Below are 12966 nucleotides of genomic sequence, written 5' to 3' on the forward strand. Positions count from 1 at the left end.
AATTGGTATATTACTGACGACTATGGCTTTTGAATTTAACCGTGTGCAGTGTGCATAAATTTGATTCTTTGCATACAAGAAATCGTTTTTATTTAATGAACTGATATTTCGGATATTTTCCTACATTTTTGGATCAGCAACTGCGTGAACATGGTCCGTCAGCGTAAAAATCCTGTCGGAAGAGGACCAGTTCCAGCGATATTTTCAATAGGGTTCCATGTTGCATCGCGGAGGTAGCCCAAGTACCCCTGATTGTAAAGAAATCTGGCTGCCCTCTTTGCTCCTCCGTTGAGATTAGTGGTCAGATATTGAATTATTGCTGGTGCTACCTACTAGTCGCTCCTGTTCCCCTAGTAAAATCAAGGATTTATCACACTTTTCAAATCAAAATTCAAATCAATCAATTTTCAAAAATTGATTGCAATTTGCACTAGCTCAGCAAAACGCGGATAGTTTTCAAGGAATTTGAGCCAAGTTTAGCTGGTGTGAGTTTTGCCATGCATCCAACGAGAAGCGAGAAGGAAAGTTGATCGAAGTTGATACGTCATCAGAAAGTTCGATCCTCTCGAATGCCGGATCATCGAGAAAGGAGTAAGGAATGAGACGCACGCCGGGAATGGCTAGTTCAAATATAATTTTAAAACCACAAACATAATTTCGACTAAAATTTTTGATATTTTGTCTGGATGGATCAACTTAGCTTGAGAACACAACGTTTTGAATTTAATACAAGTGCAAATGCAAACTCTCTTCTTTTTTCATCTGTTTGAACTGACCTGGGCAGTGTTTGACGTTCTCGATCGTTGCTGTTCCACTTGATATCGACAATAATTAATTCATTTCGAGTCATGACAATAATTACACATTTCAACATAGCGCTTATGCTCGCAAATGTTGGAAGCCTTTGCCTAGTTCTTTATTCAAAGAAAAAGAAAACGAAAAGCATCTACCAGTCTGTCGGGTGTTGAGAATGAAAAGCCCGATTTTCCGCCACAAGCGGCAGCATAACTGCCAGCGTGAGCAACGGGCAATAAAATTGATTTGTGTGAGCGTCTTTTTTTGGCGCCGAAGCCACCAGAGCGAAGCCACCAGACCACTTGAAGATTCATATTTTATTTACCACCAATTGGGGTTATTAAAATATTTTATTCAAACCCACAATTGATATTTTAAATCCACTTTTAGGATAAAAAATTGATGAAGGTTTCTGGGCTGTTGCGCGCCAGCGGTTGGCATGTTACCGGTACCGGAGCGTGGTGACCGCCGGAGTGCTTCCGACAGGGGCAAGGTGTGAACGTGCCAGCCAGACTCCGTGTGACCGAAACAAAGGGTGGTTTTGGGGAGGGTTTTTACTTTCCCGGCCGTCCGGACGTTTCGGGTTGTGAAGTTTCGTTGACAAAAAAAAAAGCAGAAACGGCAGCTACCTGGCGACAGCTACGAAAACAACGGCAACTCCTTTTCCCAACTCCGTCGCCGAGCCCGGAAGGTTGTGCTCCGCAGGGATTCAGATAAGGAACCCCTTGATGCCGGGTGCCGGCGGGATTTGGGAAGCATAAGTAGTGTACAGCCGGAGGACGGTGGCAGGAACCACCGCCGGATTGGCAACAGCTGGCGCGGTGGAGCTGGCGAACGAATTGCGTAAGGCAAAATTATGTAAATTATCACCCCAAAAACATTGCTCCTCACGCCGGGAGAAGGAAGCGGCCGGGTCTCCGCTTGCGCGGCGGGAGCAACCGGGCGGTTGGTTTGACTTTTCGAGGAAGGATTTACACGCCATTCGGTGTAGCTGGGCCCCTCCCTGTGGTGGGCCGGTGGCTGGGGCACAGTTAAAAGGTCGCACACCAGCCACCCGGCACCGACCCGGCGTCTAATAATTCTTTTTGTTTTGAACACTTGGGCGAGGGCGCTGAAGGAAAAGCTGTTTCGCTTCGGGAAACGACTTCTGAGAATGGGTTACGGTTGGAGGTATCTTTCGCTCTGCTACGTGCTGATGGAAGCATAAGCTTTAATTTGGTTTTATTCACCATCGTAGACTGCATGGCGGTTAGTTTATATCATTCCCGAACCGTAACGCCGAAAGGATGTGTAAAACGTGGCCTCGATCCTGTTCAAGTTGAGACACTCCAGGGGCTCCGCAAAAATATCACCAAAACAACAGGAGAACATATGGAATAGGTATCAGCGTTCTTAATGACACGGCCACGGGACCATACATTCCGTTTCATTTATATCCTAACATGGCATCCATTGGTAGGTAATTATCTCTCGATGCGCCAAAATGTATGCAACTCAGCCTACATGTATGCAACCATTTTTTTCAATTTTTCATTCAAGCAACGTCACAAGTCCCTGCAATTCCGTTCATCTCCCGTTTCGGCCAACAACTTCACACGATAACAGCAGTACGTAAGCCTAGTGGATTTTATTATCATAAATCGACTCTTAAGATGGGTGAAAATGCTGACACTGCTAGGTACTGACCTTAACACAAAGAAATACACGAAAAATATAACAATGACACCACCTTACACTCGTAGCCCCTAAATACTGTAGCTGATAACACCGCACGCCGCTTGTCATAGCTCGTCATGCTCGTCTATGGATTTGTTTTTTGCTTGCTGGTTGTTGTTGCTGTTGCTGTCTGCCTGTGGTCGGGTCTCTCTTCTACTTCTCTGTGATCGGCCTGGAAGTGCCGGGTTCGGCCTCTAGCGCCGGTTCATCGCTTCCTCTTCGCGCTTCAGAGCTTGCACGAGGACGATGCCCAGCACGCCGTTGCAAGTCTGCGTGTGATGCGAAAAAAAACGTGAGGACGACGTTCAGTCAGATGGACATACCGAGGTAATGGACCACACCGAGAAGGTGGGTAGTGCAACTCACGTGAACTGCGGCCAGTATCATCGCCATGATGGCGGCCCACACCGACTTGTCCTCCAGGAACCAGGTCAGCTCGTTGACGCAGCCATGAAAGAACGCGTTTCCGGTGACGGTGTCACGGCACTCAAGCGGCAACGGCTGGCGCATGACCATGTAATCGTTCGGTCCGTCCGCTCCGCAGCAGCCAATCTGAAACGCACCACAATTCGAAGCATTCAAAGCAGTTAGGTTGGAAGCGCTGGGCTGGACAGCCGTGTCCTGGAAGTGGTCACGTTGGCCCTCGCGAAAAAGCTCTCGCTCATTAGAAGAGCGCCAATCGAGAAGCGCCCACTCTCTTCGATCATGATGAGGCTTCCTTAATTAACCAAGCTCCAAAAGGGACCCACTTTAGTTGGGTGGGCTTAAAAGAGGTTACCCACGGGCAAATGGAAGCATTTGTTCAATCAGCAGAAAGCTGCTTACGGTTCGCCGGCGATGGCACAAGTTCGTTGCGATACGGCTCTCGACAGGACTTGATGTTTACTGTTGAAGTTCATCGATGACATTGAACAATATTTCAATATTAAATGGACAATATTTAAATTATTTTAATGTTTACGTCATACCTTTACGTCATTCTGCCGAGGCAATATTGAAAGCAATGTTTGATTGCGCATGAAAAAATAATTCAACAACATTTTGAATTAATTCGAACAAGGTGCAAAACGAAAAGAGTCAGCCTATCGCGACTCTGATATTGTAGCAAACTTTGCAACTTTAAATTAAAACATTAAAATTTCCTTTGAACCGTTATCGGTTGTTGGCGAGAGCCATGTTTTCGACCGAGAACAATAACGACAAACCGTAAACGATAAGATGATTGTTTAATATTTGCCTATAATCGATAGAGGGGCATGATCCTCTATCGGAGCACCAAATGGGAAGGGTCCTTACGTTCGCAAACCCAGGCCACCCACTAGGGAACTTGAGCCGGGTCGGACCGAAAGAAAAAGGATCGCCCGCCGTGTGGGATGAGGCTAAACAAATATCCATTAGAAGCTCACATTTCACAATTAATTCCATTGTTCCGCCAGCCCGGCAGACGATACGACGCTGCGGACGGCGAAGGCCTGTGACGAAGTGTCACTCCGCCGACACGGACTCGTCCCGGGCCTAGCTAAGCCTCGGTGCTCGGTGTTTGATTTCAATAATGGATTAATGAACTGTGCTGTGAAACTCTTTAGTCCCGGGTTCACCCGGCCCCGGGCTGCCTCGGTCGAGGCCGTAGCTCGAATGCAACTTGCAGCTGGCCGTGGCGGGTATACTTACACTCTCCTGGATCAGCTTCAGGGCGGCCGACGAGTGCGGGTGCTCGGAGGTGACGATGAAGCGGAGCATCGTGTGGCGAATCAGCGGCTGGATGCTGGAGTTCATTGTGGAGAAGTCGAGCAGAATGGCCGACCCGATCACGGTCAGCACGAACAGGAGCACTTGCGTCCCAATGAACTGGAAGAGGGATTAAAATGGTTTCTGATCACATTCGCTCTCTGGAGTGTCACTGTGTGAGGGCGCATAAATCGAAAGACAGTAGATTATCATTAAAGCTTAACGGTTGCCAGTGGAGAACTCGCTGGCCGCTGGTTGAGAAATGGTGCAAAAAATCGATTCTCCATTTAATTGTTAAAATTAGTAACACACGTGGCCGCCGGAGCGTTGATATTATTTGAATAAGGATCATAAGCTTCGAATGGAATGAAAACAGCGCTTGTATGAATATTTTTGTTCGAAAACTAAAGTGTCAATAAGCCTTTTTAACTTTAATTTTATATGTCCTTCGATCGGTGTCGTGATGTTTTTGCTTTCATGTCTTCAGGGTAAATGTTTCGTCGTCGTTACTTTCGCCTGTGTCTTCTTTATATATCGGTTACCTGCTTCGTTTTTGCGTTTCGTTAGATTGATTAGTTTTAGTTCTAAGTTCTAGGTTAAGTTATAATTGTCAATTAGGCTAAGTTTCCGGTTGACTGATTTTTTACAAATAATACAAATAATAAGCCCTTACAAAATATGCATGTATCTTCAACCAGCAAACTGACATGCTCTTGTAAGGAGACGACAATATATTGTCTCAATCAAACTTGGTTTTATAGATTGTTCAAATATTGTTTATAGTACATAAACTATACCAATACGAATAAACAGTAAGTTTTGGATGATAGTTGCATGATTGTAAGATTACACTAAAATAAGAGGGGATCTGTGGTGAGGCTCAACATGATAAGTGGCTTTAGACCCTTCATCACTTTGGTTCAAATAAAATGAATAGTGCCGGAGTTCAATTATCATTCAGTATTAAATGAAATATATGAGAAGCGTTGACGATGCCATCAAAATGTATTGACCAAAAACTGATAACGTTCATTCATTTCCCCGAAAATTTGAGCATCATCAAACCCCACCGGTGCCCTTCAAAGGTGAACAACAATCCAAACGAAATGAGAGCCAAAAGTAGTAGCATCGTGCCACCGATGGTAGCCACAAGATAGCTATAAATTGCGGACATTGCAGGCACCGATAGAGCGTAATTAAATACTGCGCCTCGATTAAACGGGAAAACGAAAAACAGCTGTGCAAACAAACTGTCCGCACACTCGAGGCTATAATCAGCGGTGAAACAAACCGAACCGTTTGTGTGGCGTTTTTCCGATTTTTTGTTTGCATTGTATCAATATTTTACGCACATTTTACAACCCCGCGAGCGCTCGATGGGCATCGATTAAGCCTCTGATTGCCGCCGATTGACTGGCCCCGATGAGCCGAAGCCCCCAAAGAAGCCGAGCCTGTGACTGTGTTTCACCTGTTCGACAAAGAATACCATCGAACGAAAAATTAATTACGGCTACGGTTTAACAATTACCCACCCCGGTGCGATCCGGGCCGCCGATTCCGCCGGTTTTCCACCGCCGGGCGGAAACTTGGAAAATTGCACAATTACAAACATGATTAAGCCATGTAACGAGCCGATTATCCTGCCGCTGATAAATTAAGCTGTGTGTGAGCGGTCTCTCTGCCGCCATCGCCGTCGTGAGTTGAGCGATTAAAATGTGTCCCCCGTGTGTCAATAAGCCAAACAACCCCTCCCGGTGGCTCCGTGTTTTCTGCTCTGCACCTTCCTGAATCCTGTTTTTGTTTCGTTTGGTGGGGAGCATTTCGAAGCGAGCCGAGCCGAGTTTTAAAACAAAAGGATTATGAAGGGTGCCTAGCAATTTACTGTTGCGTATGTTCGAGTAATAACGAACGGAGAGTGCCAAGTTGTTGTGGTGAAACGATGTGAAAGATTTAAAATACTTCATACGGACCGCTAAGCACTGTAAACGTGAGTTTATATTTATAACAGGAGAACGTGCAGCGTAAGTGCTTCGGTTCCATTTCACACGCATACCTTTAGGCGCACAGTACTACAAAGGGGTCCAATCTGCTGAATATGTATGGGATTGGGAGTTTGTTCACAATATTCACCTCTAACGAACGAGATGTTGAGCGATGCGAGGCACAAAGCGCCATTTTTGGGTTAATTTTACCTTTCGACTTTCTCTAGCCAGTTTGGCTGGCAGCGTAATGGCCACTCACGCCAAGCTGTTCCCGCCAATCACTGGTTCCAAAAGCGGAGTTTGAACACATAAATATGGAGCACCTTTTGGCGCGGTCGGGGTCTGACTGCCATAATGTAGTGACGTTTAATTCACGACAAAAATAAACGATAAATAATTCTCATAAATCGGGAACGTTGGTTGCGTGCGCCTGGGCCGGCTGACGTATTGTATAACCACCCGATTATTATAATCTCGCTCACCGCAACCGGATCGTGGGCAATTTCTTGACGTAGCTCGCACCTTCTGGCACATGTTTTCAAACTACTTCACTTCGGTCGGCCCTCGGGCGCGTCGTTCGAGCCGGTGCAGGTGAATTCAATTAAACTTCTGAATACATCAGTTTCCCCCCCGGGTTCGAGGGCTGCTTCCCGTGGTTACGCAACGCCCAACGTCCCGAGGGCCGATACCAATTTTACTACAACGGATCAATGGGCCCCAAGAAATGATTGAGAATGGGCTCTGCAAAAAAAAAAAACGCGGGCGTGCTCGTTCGGTAACGTCTAAAGCTTCATTTGCGTTATGAAAAATTCATCCCCCGTTCGGGACCCGGGACAAGGCTACACCGGCGACGGGCTGTTTATGCTGGAAGGGTTTGCGTGAATATAATAATTTAGTCGCTGGCTCGGTGAATGAATGCAAAGCGGAGCGAAGGTGGTCGTGCTCGGTGATTGGCTTATTGACTGGGGCCATTTACGAGCACAAAACTGCCTGCCTGGCTGCCGGGTAGGTTTCGAGTAGATTGTACTAGCTCCTGAGCCGTGGACGAAAATGGACCATAATTGAACCGAGAGCTTCAGTGCTGAAAGGCTGAAAGGTGCCTTAGAGGGCGCCCCGGCCCGCAACCGGCCAAAGGACACCGGACTCCCGGTAATGGACCCCGGTGCTCCTTTCTTCGAAGCGCCGGTAATCATACAGTTCATCGGGGCGAGAGAAGCAGGAAAAAAACGTCAAATTGAACTCTCTCTCTCTCGATGAAAAATTCAATCAACTAAAGCCATTCAATATTTGCTAATGGAACGACCCACCGGACCAACGCCCCGGTCGGTCCAGGCCGGTCGGGGGTGCAGCGCACATTGCAACTCAACGCCGCTGACCATTGCATTGAGTCCACTTCGAACCGAGTGAAGAGGTGGTATTGAAAAGTCAATAGGTTTAATGAAGGCATAGCACTTTTTTTTATTACCCCAGCTAACGAAGGCGCAGAGCGGGTTTTTGTTTCAACAAACCCCGTTTCAATGGGATCGCATTAACGGTCGTTTTGAGTATGCTTTAAAACGAAGTGAAAAGATTTTTTACACAAGGCGCTGGCGCTGTGAACAGAACATTACTAAACGACTGCACTCTTCGCTACTAGTATAGTACATTGGCCCTATATATAGAATATTTAGAAGCTGAATTGATTTAATTATTTTAGGTATACCACAACATCAATATAAACTACCTCACGAGCAAGTAAAACGGGTTAGGGAACACATTTACTACTTTGACAGTTTAGTTTACATAGCTTCTGGCGCATTTCCATCAATTCGCAACGCACGCCTAAATGTATGCAATTGTTACTCGCAGCACTCATTTTTCTATGGAATAAGCACGGACCAAGCCTGACCAAGTCACTATGAAGTTATTATTTTATTCCAGGAACAATTTCACCAACCGCTTTAGGTAGCTGAAACGTATTCAAGCTCATTTAGGTTCTTCGTTCTTTAAATTGCCTATCGTACCAGAACCGTCCGGGTCGGTTCTCCACCTCATGTATAGCTAATGGTCGTAAGGAATGTGGGCCCCAGTGAAGTTCCAGCATTTAACGTGCAGTTCAACCCGTTCGTTGACTGATGGAACTTTCCTGATCGACCGAAGATACCATTCCGAGGGAGTGTATGTAGACCTTTGCCATCCGAATGCCTTCGCGATGGACGGGAAACGACACCTGACGGACGTGACAAAATGGTGTCGTGAGTGGGTCCACCGTACCGATAGGACCGGGTAACATGCTGACGACGGAAAGGAATATACTATTCTTACAAATTATGTTACAACATCAAACGACATGCCAGCCAAGTGGTGCAGGGTCCCGCCTCTATTCATGCAGAAGGAGGCTCCTCGTCGAACTCGTTTTTCTTCCCACCACAGGGTCCAGGGTCATTATTATGCGCACAACTTCCTCAGTGTCTCGATGAGTCTGGTGGGCTCCGTGGGGTCTCGGTTGAACGAGAGTCATAAATATTGGAAAAACCCAGCCTACCGGTGCGCTCAGAATGCACTCCGACCCGGCGCGCTTACGGGTGGATTTCGTGGCCCGTGCAGTGAAGATTGACTTTCTTAACTCGCAGGAACTCGTGTAGACGAAGAGGCCAGACATTCCACGGGCTGTGAATAAGCAACGAGTGGCAAGCGATTTCGGTGCACTGTAGGCTCTCAGATCGTTCATCGCAAGGCGAAGAAGAAAGTGCATATCGATGTCAATGGGCTGTATCGTATCGTACAGAGCACAATGCATCCTTCGGATCTGAATGGCGGCAAGCTTTCAAAAAACGTTTTTCTTCCGCTTCATAAAGAAATTGATGGGAGATCGCTGAGCAAGGAGTTGAAGAGGTGCTGATAAATTAACCGTTGATGCCTTTGTTTGAACTGTGAAACAATTTCAAGGAGTAAGAACTGTCATGGTACATTGGCTTAAACTGTTTACAGTCAAACTGATACGTCCACGCGAAGTTGCTTAAAAAACCCGAAAGGAATCCCAAAAATATTCTAGAGTCTTCCCGTTCCAGAATATTGGGTTCTCCGGTTCCGGATAGCATCAGATAGCCGGGCGTTCTGAAAGCAGCTTTCAAGTGTCGTTTGTTCGAAATGTTCAGCGCTGCAGTGCCCGGGCTTCTGAATCACGATCGGACAATCTTTTCATTTCCGGTTATCTAGAGTTACTGCCGGCTATCTTCACCCACACAGTCTCGACCAGTGACCAGCGAGGCCACTCGACTAGTTGTCAATTGTTTCCCCCGAGTAACCGAACGTCCGGCTCGGTGGTGAGTAAAAATTACAACAATCTTGGCCACGGGTGTCCAGATCTTTCGTGCTTTTTTGGGATAGCCACTGGTTCGAAACTGGCCACCTAACAGCAAACACCAAGCTTCGGCTTTGCTGCTACTGAAGGAACCTCAATAGCTGCCGGCAATGCGACAACCCGGTCTACCGGTGGAAGAATCAGACGTAAGGAAGAAAAAAATGCTTCCCCATCTGTCCCCATCAGGCCCGGAAAGGAGCTGAGCGCACGGCTGAGTGGTCTGTTCGACTCCGCCCGAGGCCTGAAACTCTCTCTGTTCCTGTGTGTCCTTTTTTCGAAACCGCTTTGTTTCACTTTTTATCGCGATTTTTTTTTCGTCCCCCTCACAGGAGGTTTCTGTGGGGTGCATCCTTTACCCGGTGTGCCTGCCTAACTAAAACAGGTCCTTACATAACGGGGAGCAGGAAGCACTCCATGAATGGGGGGGTACTTCGCGCGCCGAAGCCAACACAATATCGCAGACATCAGACAGCCACCATCCGGGCTGCCGGACCGGGCCACGTTGGTCAATCCGACCCAGGGCCCACCCTGGTGTCCTGTGGAGGACCACAGAGCCAGGCGCAGCGCATTCCTCGCAGCATCTTCTCCCGCATTCCGGAGCGGTTCGCCCGTTGTCACGAACCGGATGTTATGAAAACCAATTTCCGTGATGTGATTGGAAATTTTTGTCATTTTTCATCATCTCTCCGTGGCACGCGGGGCTCATCGCCGGCCAAGTCGGTGGCCTCCCCACTTCTCCCTCTCGCGTTCCTCTGTGTCCTCCCGTTTCTGCCTCACTTCCCGATTACCGGTTTGGCGGTCTCTGGTCTGGTGCACTTTTTTTTATCGGTGTTCTTCTTCTCATTTGTTATCATCTCGATTTCCCGACTTTTCTCTCTCGCTCTCTCGGTTGTGAGTGAGTGCGACGGACAGGGCATTTTCCCTCGTTTTTTTTTTGTTGGTTTGGTTCGTTTTCGAAGCACTTTTGCTACCTACAATAAGCCTGGTCCGGGGCCTGGTCCGGCACCGGCTGTGGTTGGTCTAGGCGCACAGCTAGTCCAGACATCTGACAACTGCTCATTATTCATAAATCCATTATGAAAACTTAATTGATTAATCATCACGGTGCACGGTGTGTGCCCAAATGATCCAGTTTCCGCCCCGAAAGCAGCCCAGGTCTTCCGTCCGTTACGTGCCGTCCCTTGGGTCTGGGAGCGTTTTTAAGGACACACGTGCTGGCTAACTAATAGCTAACCGATTCCAGGCGTTCCGTTGAATGCACGTTGAGGTTAAGGCTAGACAATTCGATTACCGTGCGCCGTGTTTGTGCCTGTGGCAGCAATTTAGACACAGTGTCCGCTCCAATCGTACTTTATTTCGAGACCATAATGATGCCATTGCTCTCAATAAAGGCAGTCGGCATTTGAACCAATAGTTGATTCGACGTTTCGAGGAATTTAACTCAGCTTTATGGGTGGTTAAAGATTCGATTCTGCTAATTAGGCAGTGATCTCAGAAAGATGAAAATAAGTGGGTGAGTTTTACGGATTTCTGGCTTGACTTTCGTTCTTTGTTTGAATAAACAAGCGTAATTTCGAAACTGGTATTGCAGCATTTTAGGCGCCGTAGGAACATCACCCGCTGCGAGCTATTCAAAAGAGGCTCAAGTGTCTACCAAGCCCATCGTTTGCTCTTTAGTGTTGATAAAATATCGCAATTCAAAACGTATTCGCAATTCAAACGAACAAACATTGAGAAGAAACAAACCACCCATCGCGAGTAGCATCGATCTCATCCTTATTCGACGTACGAACTGCCGACGTCATCAATGGGACAATTTTTCACCACCCCGCCACCGAGCGGAGCTTTCGTTTTGCACAGATTTTTTGTTCCCATTTCCCAGGAGCCCGTTCGCCTACGGCACCCACGGGCCACTGTTGAGAATAAATAATAAAAATTTATGTATGAAACACATTCCGTGCCGCGGACCATCCGATCCGATCGCCGCTTCCTGCGCACGTACGCTTTCCTTCTTCGTGTCACGCTTTTATCGCACGCAGAATTACGGAGGGCGAGAATCGAGAAATAAACGAGATTCACAACGTTTCTGGCATTACTCGGGTGAAACTCTAAATCTTACAACGCCGGCCGGCCCGCCGAGACGGGTCGACAGAAGGGGTGGTGAGGGAAGCACTCGAGAAGCAGCCATCGGAAGAAGTAAGTGAAGCGATTTGCCAATCCGATTGTTTGTGTCGGTTACATAGCTATCTTATTGTCTAATAAGAGTGAGTGTGGAGCAGAAACACGATTCGGTCCCGCGTTTCGTCCGAAAGTTTCCACAAATCGAACCACTCAACTTCTGGAATGGAGAGCCTGTGGCAGTGTGGCGAATGTTGCCATTTCTAAGCATCGCATTATTCCGGTCAACAAGCTGGCCACCGATGAAAGTCATCCGAATGTAGTACAAACATCGGTTTTAAACATTGACAACCGATAGCCGGCACACACGGCGGTGATAAACATGGCACCCACCAAACAAACAGCCCAGCATAGCTCAGCCCAACATTGGTGGTTAGCATCCTGGTTGACCGACGGCCGGTTGATATTAATTATCGGAGCCTCAAGAAATGCCGTGGGCTGTGGTTGGCAGGCAGCTGACCGAAGCATTCTGTGGGGTTGATTAAAGTTGTGTTGAAGTCCCCATCGGTGGTCAAGAATCGTTCCGTTCGAACGCACTGTTCACGTATGTTCTCAGCTCAGTTTTGATTGAAAGCATTGAATGTCTTCTCGTTCAATTTTAAACTTTTGAAATGATTATCATGTTTCGTAAACAGAGCCAACATACCCATTGGAAAATCGCTCAAAAACTAGGAACAACGGCCAAGTAAAGGGAGCCCGTAGTAGTAGAGACCGTCATCCGTATTTTCCAAGAAAACCCGGAGCACACCACAAGCGACGGATTTCCAGCGCTGGCAACGAAAGTTTAAATTACTTCGTACGGATGCATCTATGCAAAAGCACACTCCAGTTCGAAAGAAGTTCGATCATCGCAAAGGGCAAAGAGCAGCAAACAATCCGCTTTCCGAGGGGAGGACGAGATCGATGCTTCCTGTGGCAACTAGGCAATGCAATGAACGGCCCTACAAGATGCAAGTTGCGTCTCGTCTGCCGAGATATTGGTAAACATTGACGCTGCTTTTATCTGGCCTCACTCTGGCGATGCTTTTTTATGTTTCCACCGGCACTTTCCACCGGCAGGGAGTTTGGTATTTTTGGCTTGAGAAATGTTTTCGGGAGGGGCAGGGTTGCCGGGAAAACGAAGGTTTCAAAACCTGAGCACCCGGCGTTCTGGGCCCATTCTTTACGGACCGATTGCTTTCTCGGTTTCATTTAAGCCGCTTGACGGCGGTCGGCGGTGCTCCG

General features: G+C 47.4%; 1 protein-coding gene across 1 annotated transcript in view; it reads right to left on the bottom strand.

The window, feature by feature from the left end:
- Window positions 1-2421: 2421 nt before the first annotated feature.
- The window catches only part of LOC131216291 (tetraspanin-2A), a 44190-nt gene continuing 33645 nt past the window's right edge, over window positions 2422-12966 (bottom strand). Inside the window, exons 3-5 of the mRNA XM_058210743.1 lie at window positions 4183-4359; window positions 2878-3063; window positions 2422-2780 (exon numbers count right to left, since the gene is read on the bottom strand). Of these exons, the coding sequence (XP_058066726.1) occupies window positions 2706-2780; window positions 2878-3063; window positions 4183-4359 (438 nt within the window). The 3' untranslated portion in view covers window positions 2422-2705. The remainder of the gene's footprint in view (window positions 2781-2877; window positions 3064-4182; window positions 4360-12966) is intronic.

The sequence above is a fragment of the Anopheles bellator genome, chromosome 1 (assembly GCF_943735745.2).
Source record: "Anopheles bellator chromosome 1, idAnoBellAS_SP24_06.2, whole genome shotgun sequence".
In the NCBI taxonomy this organism is placed as follows: domain Eukaryota; kingdom Metazoa; phylum Arthropoda; class Insecta; order Diptera; family Culicidae; genus Anopheles; species Anopheles bellator.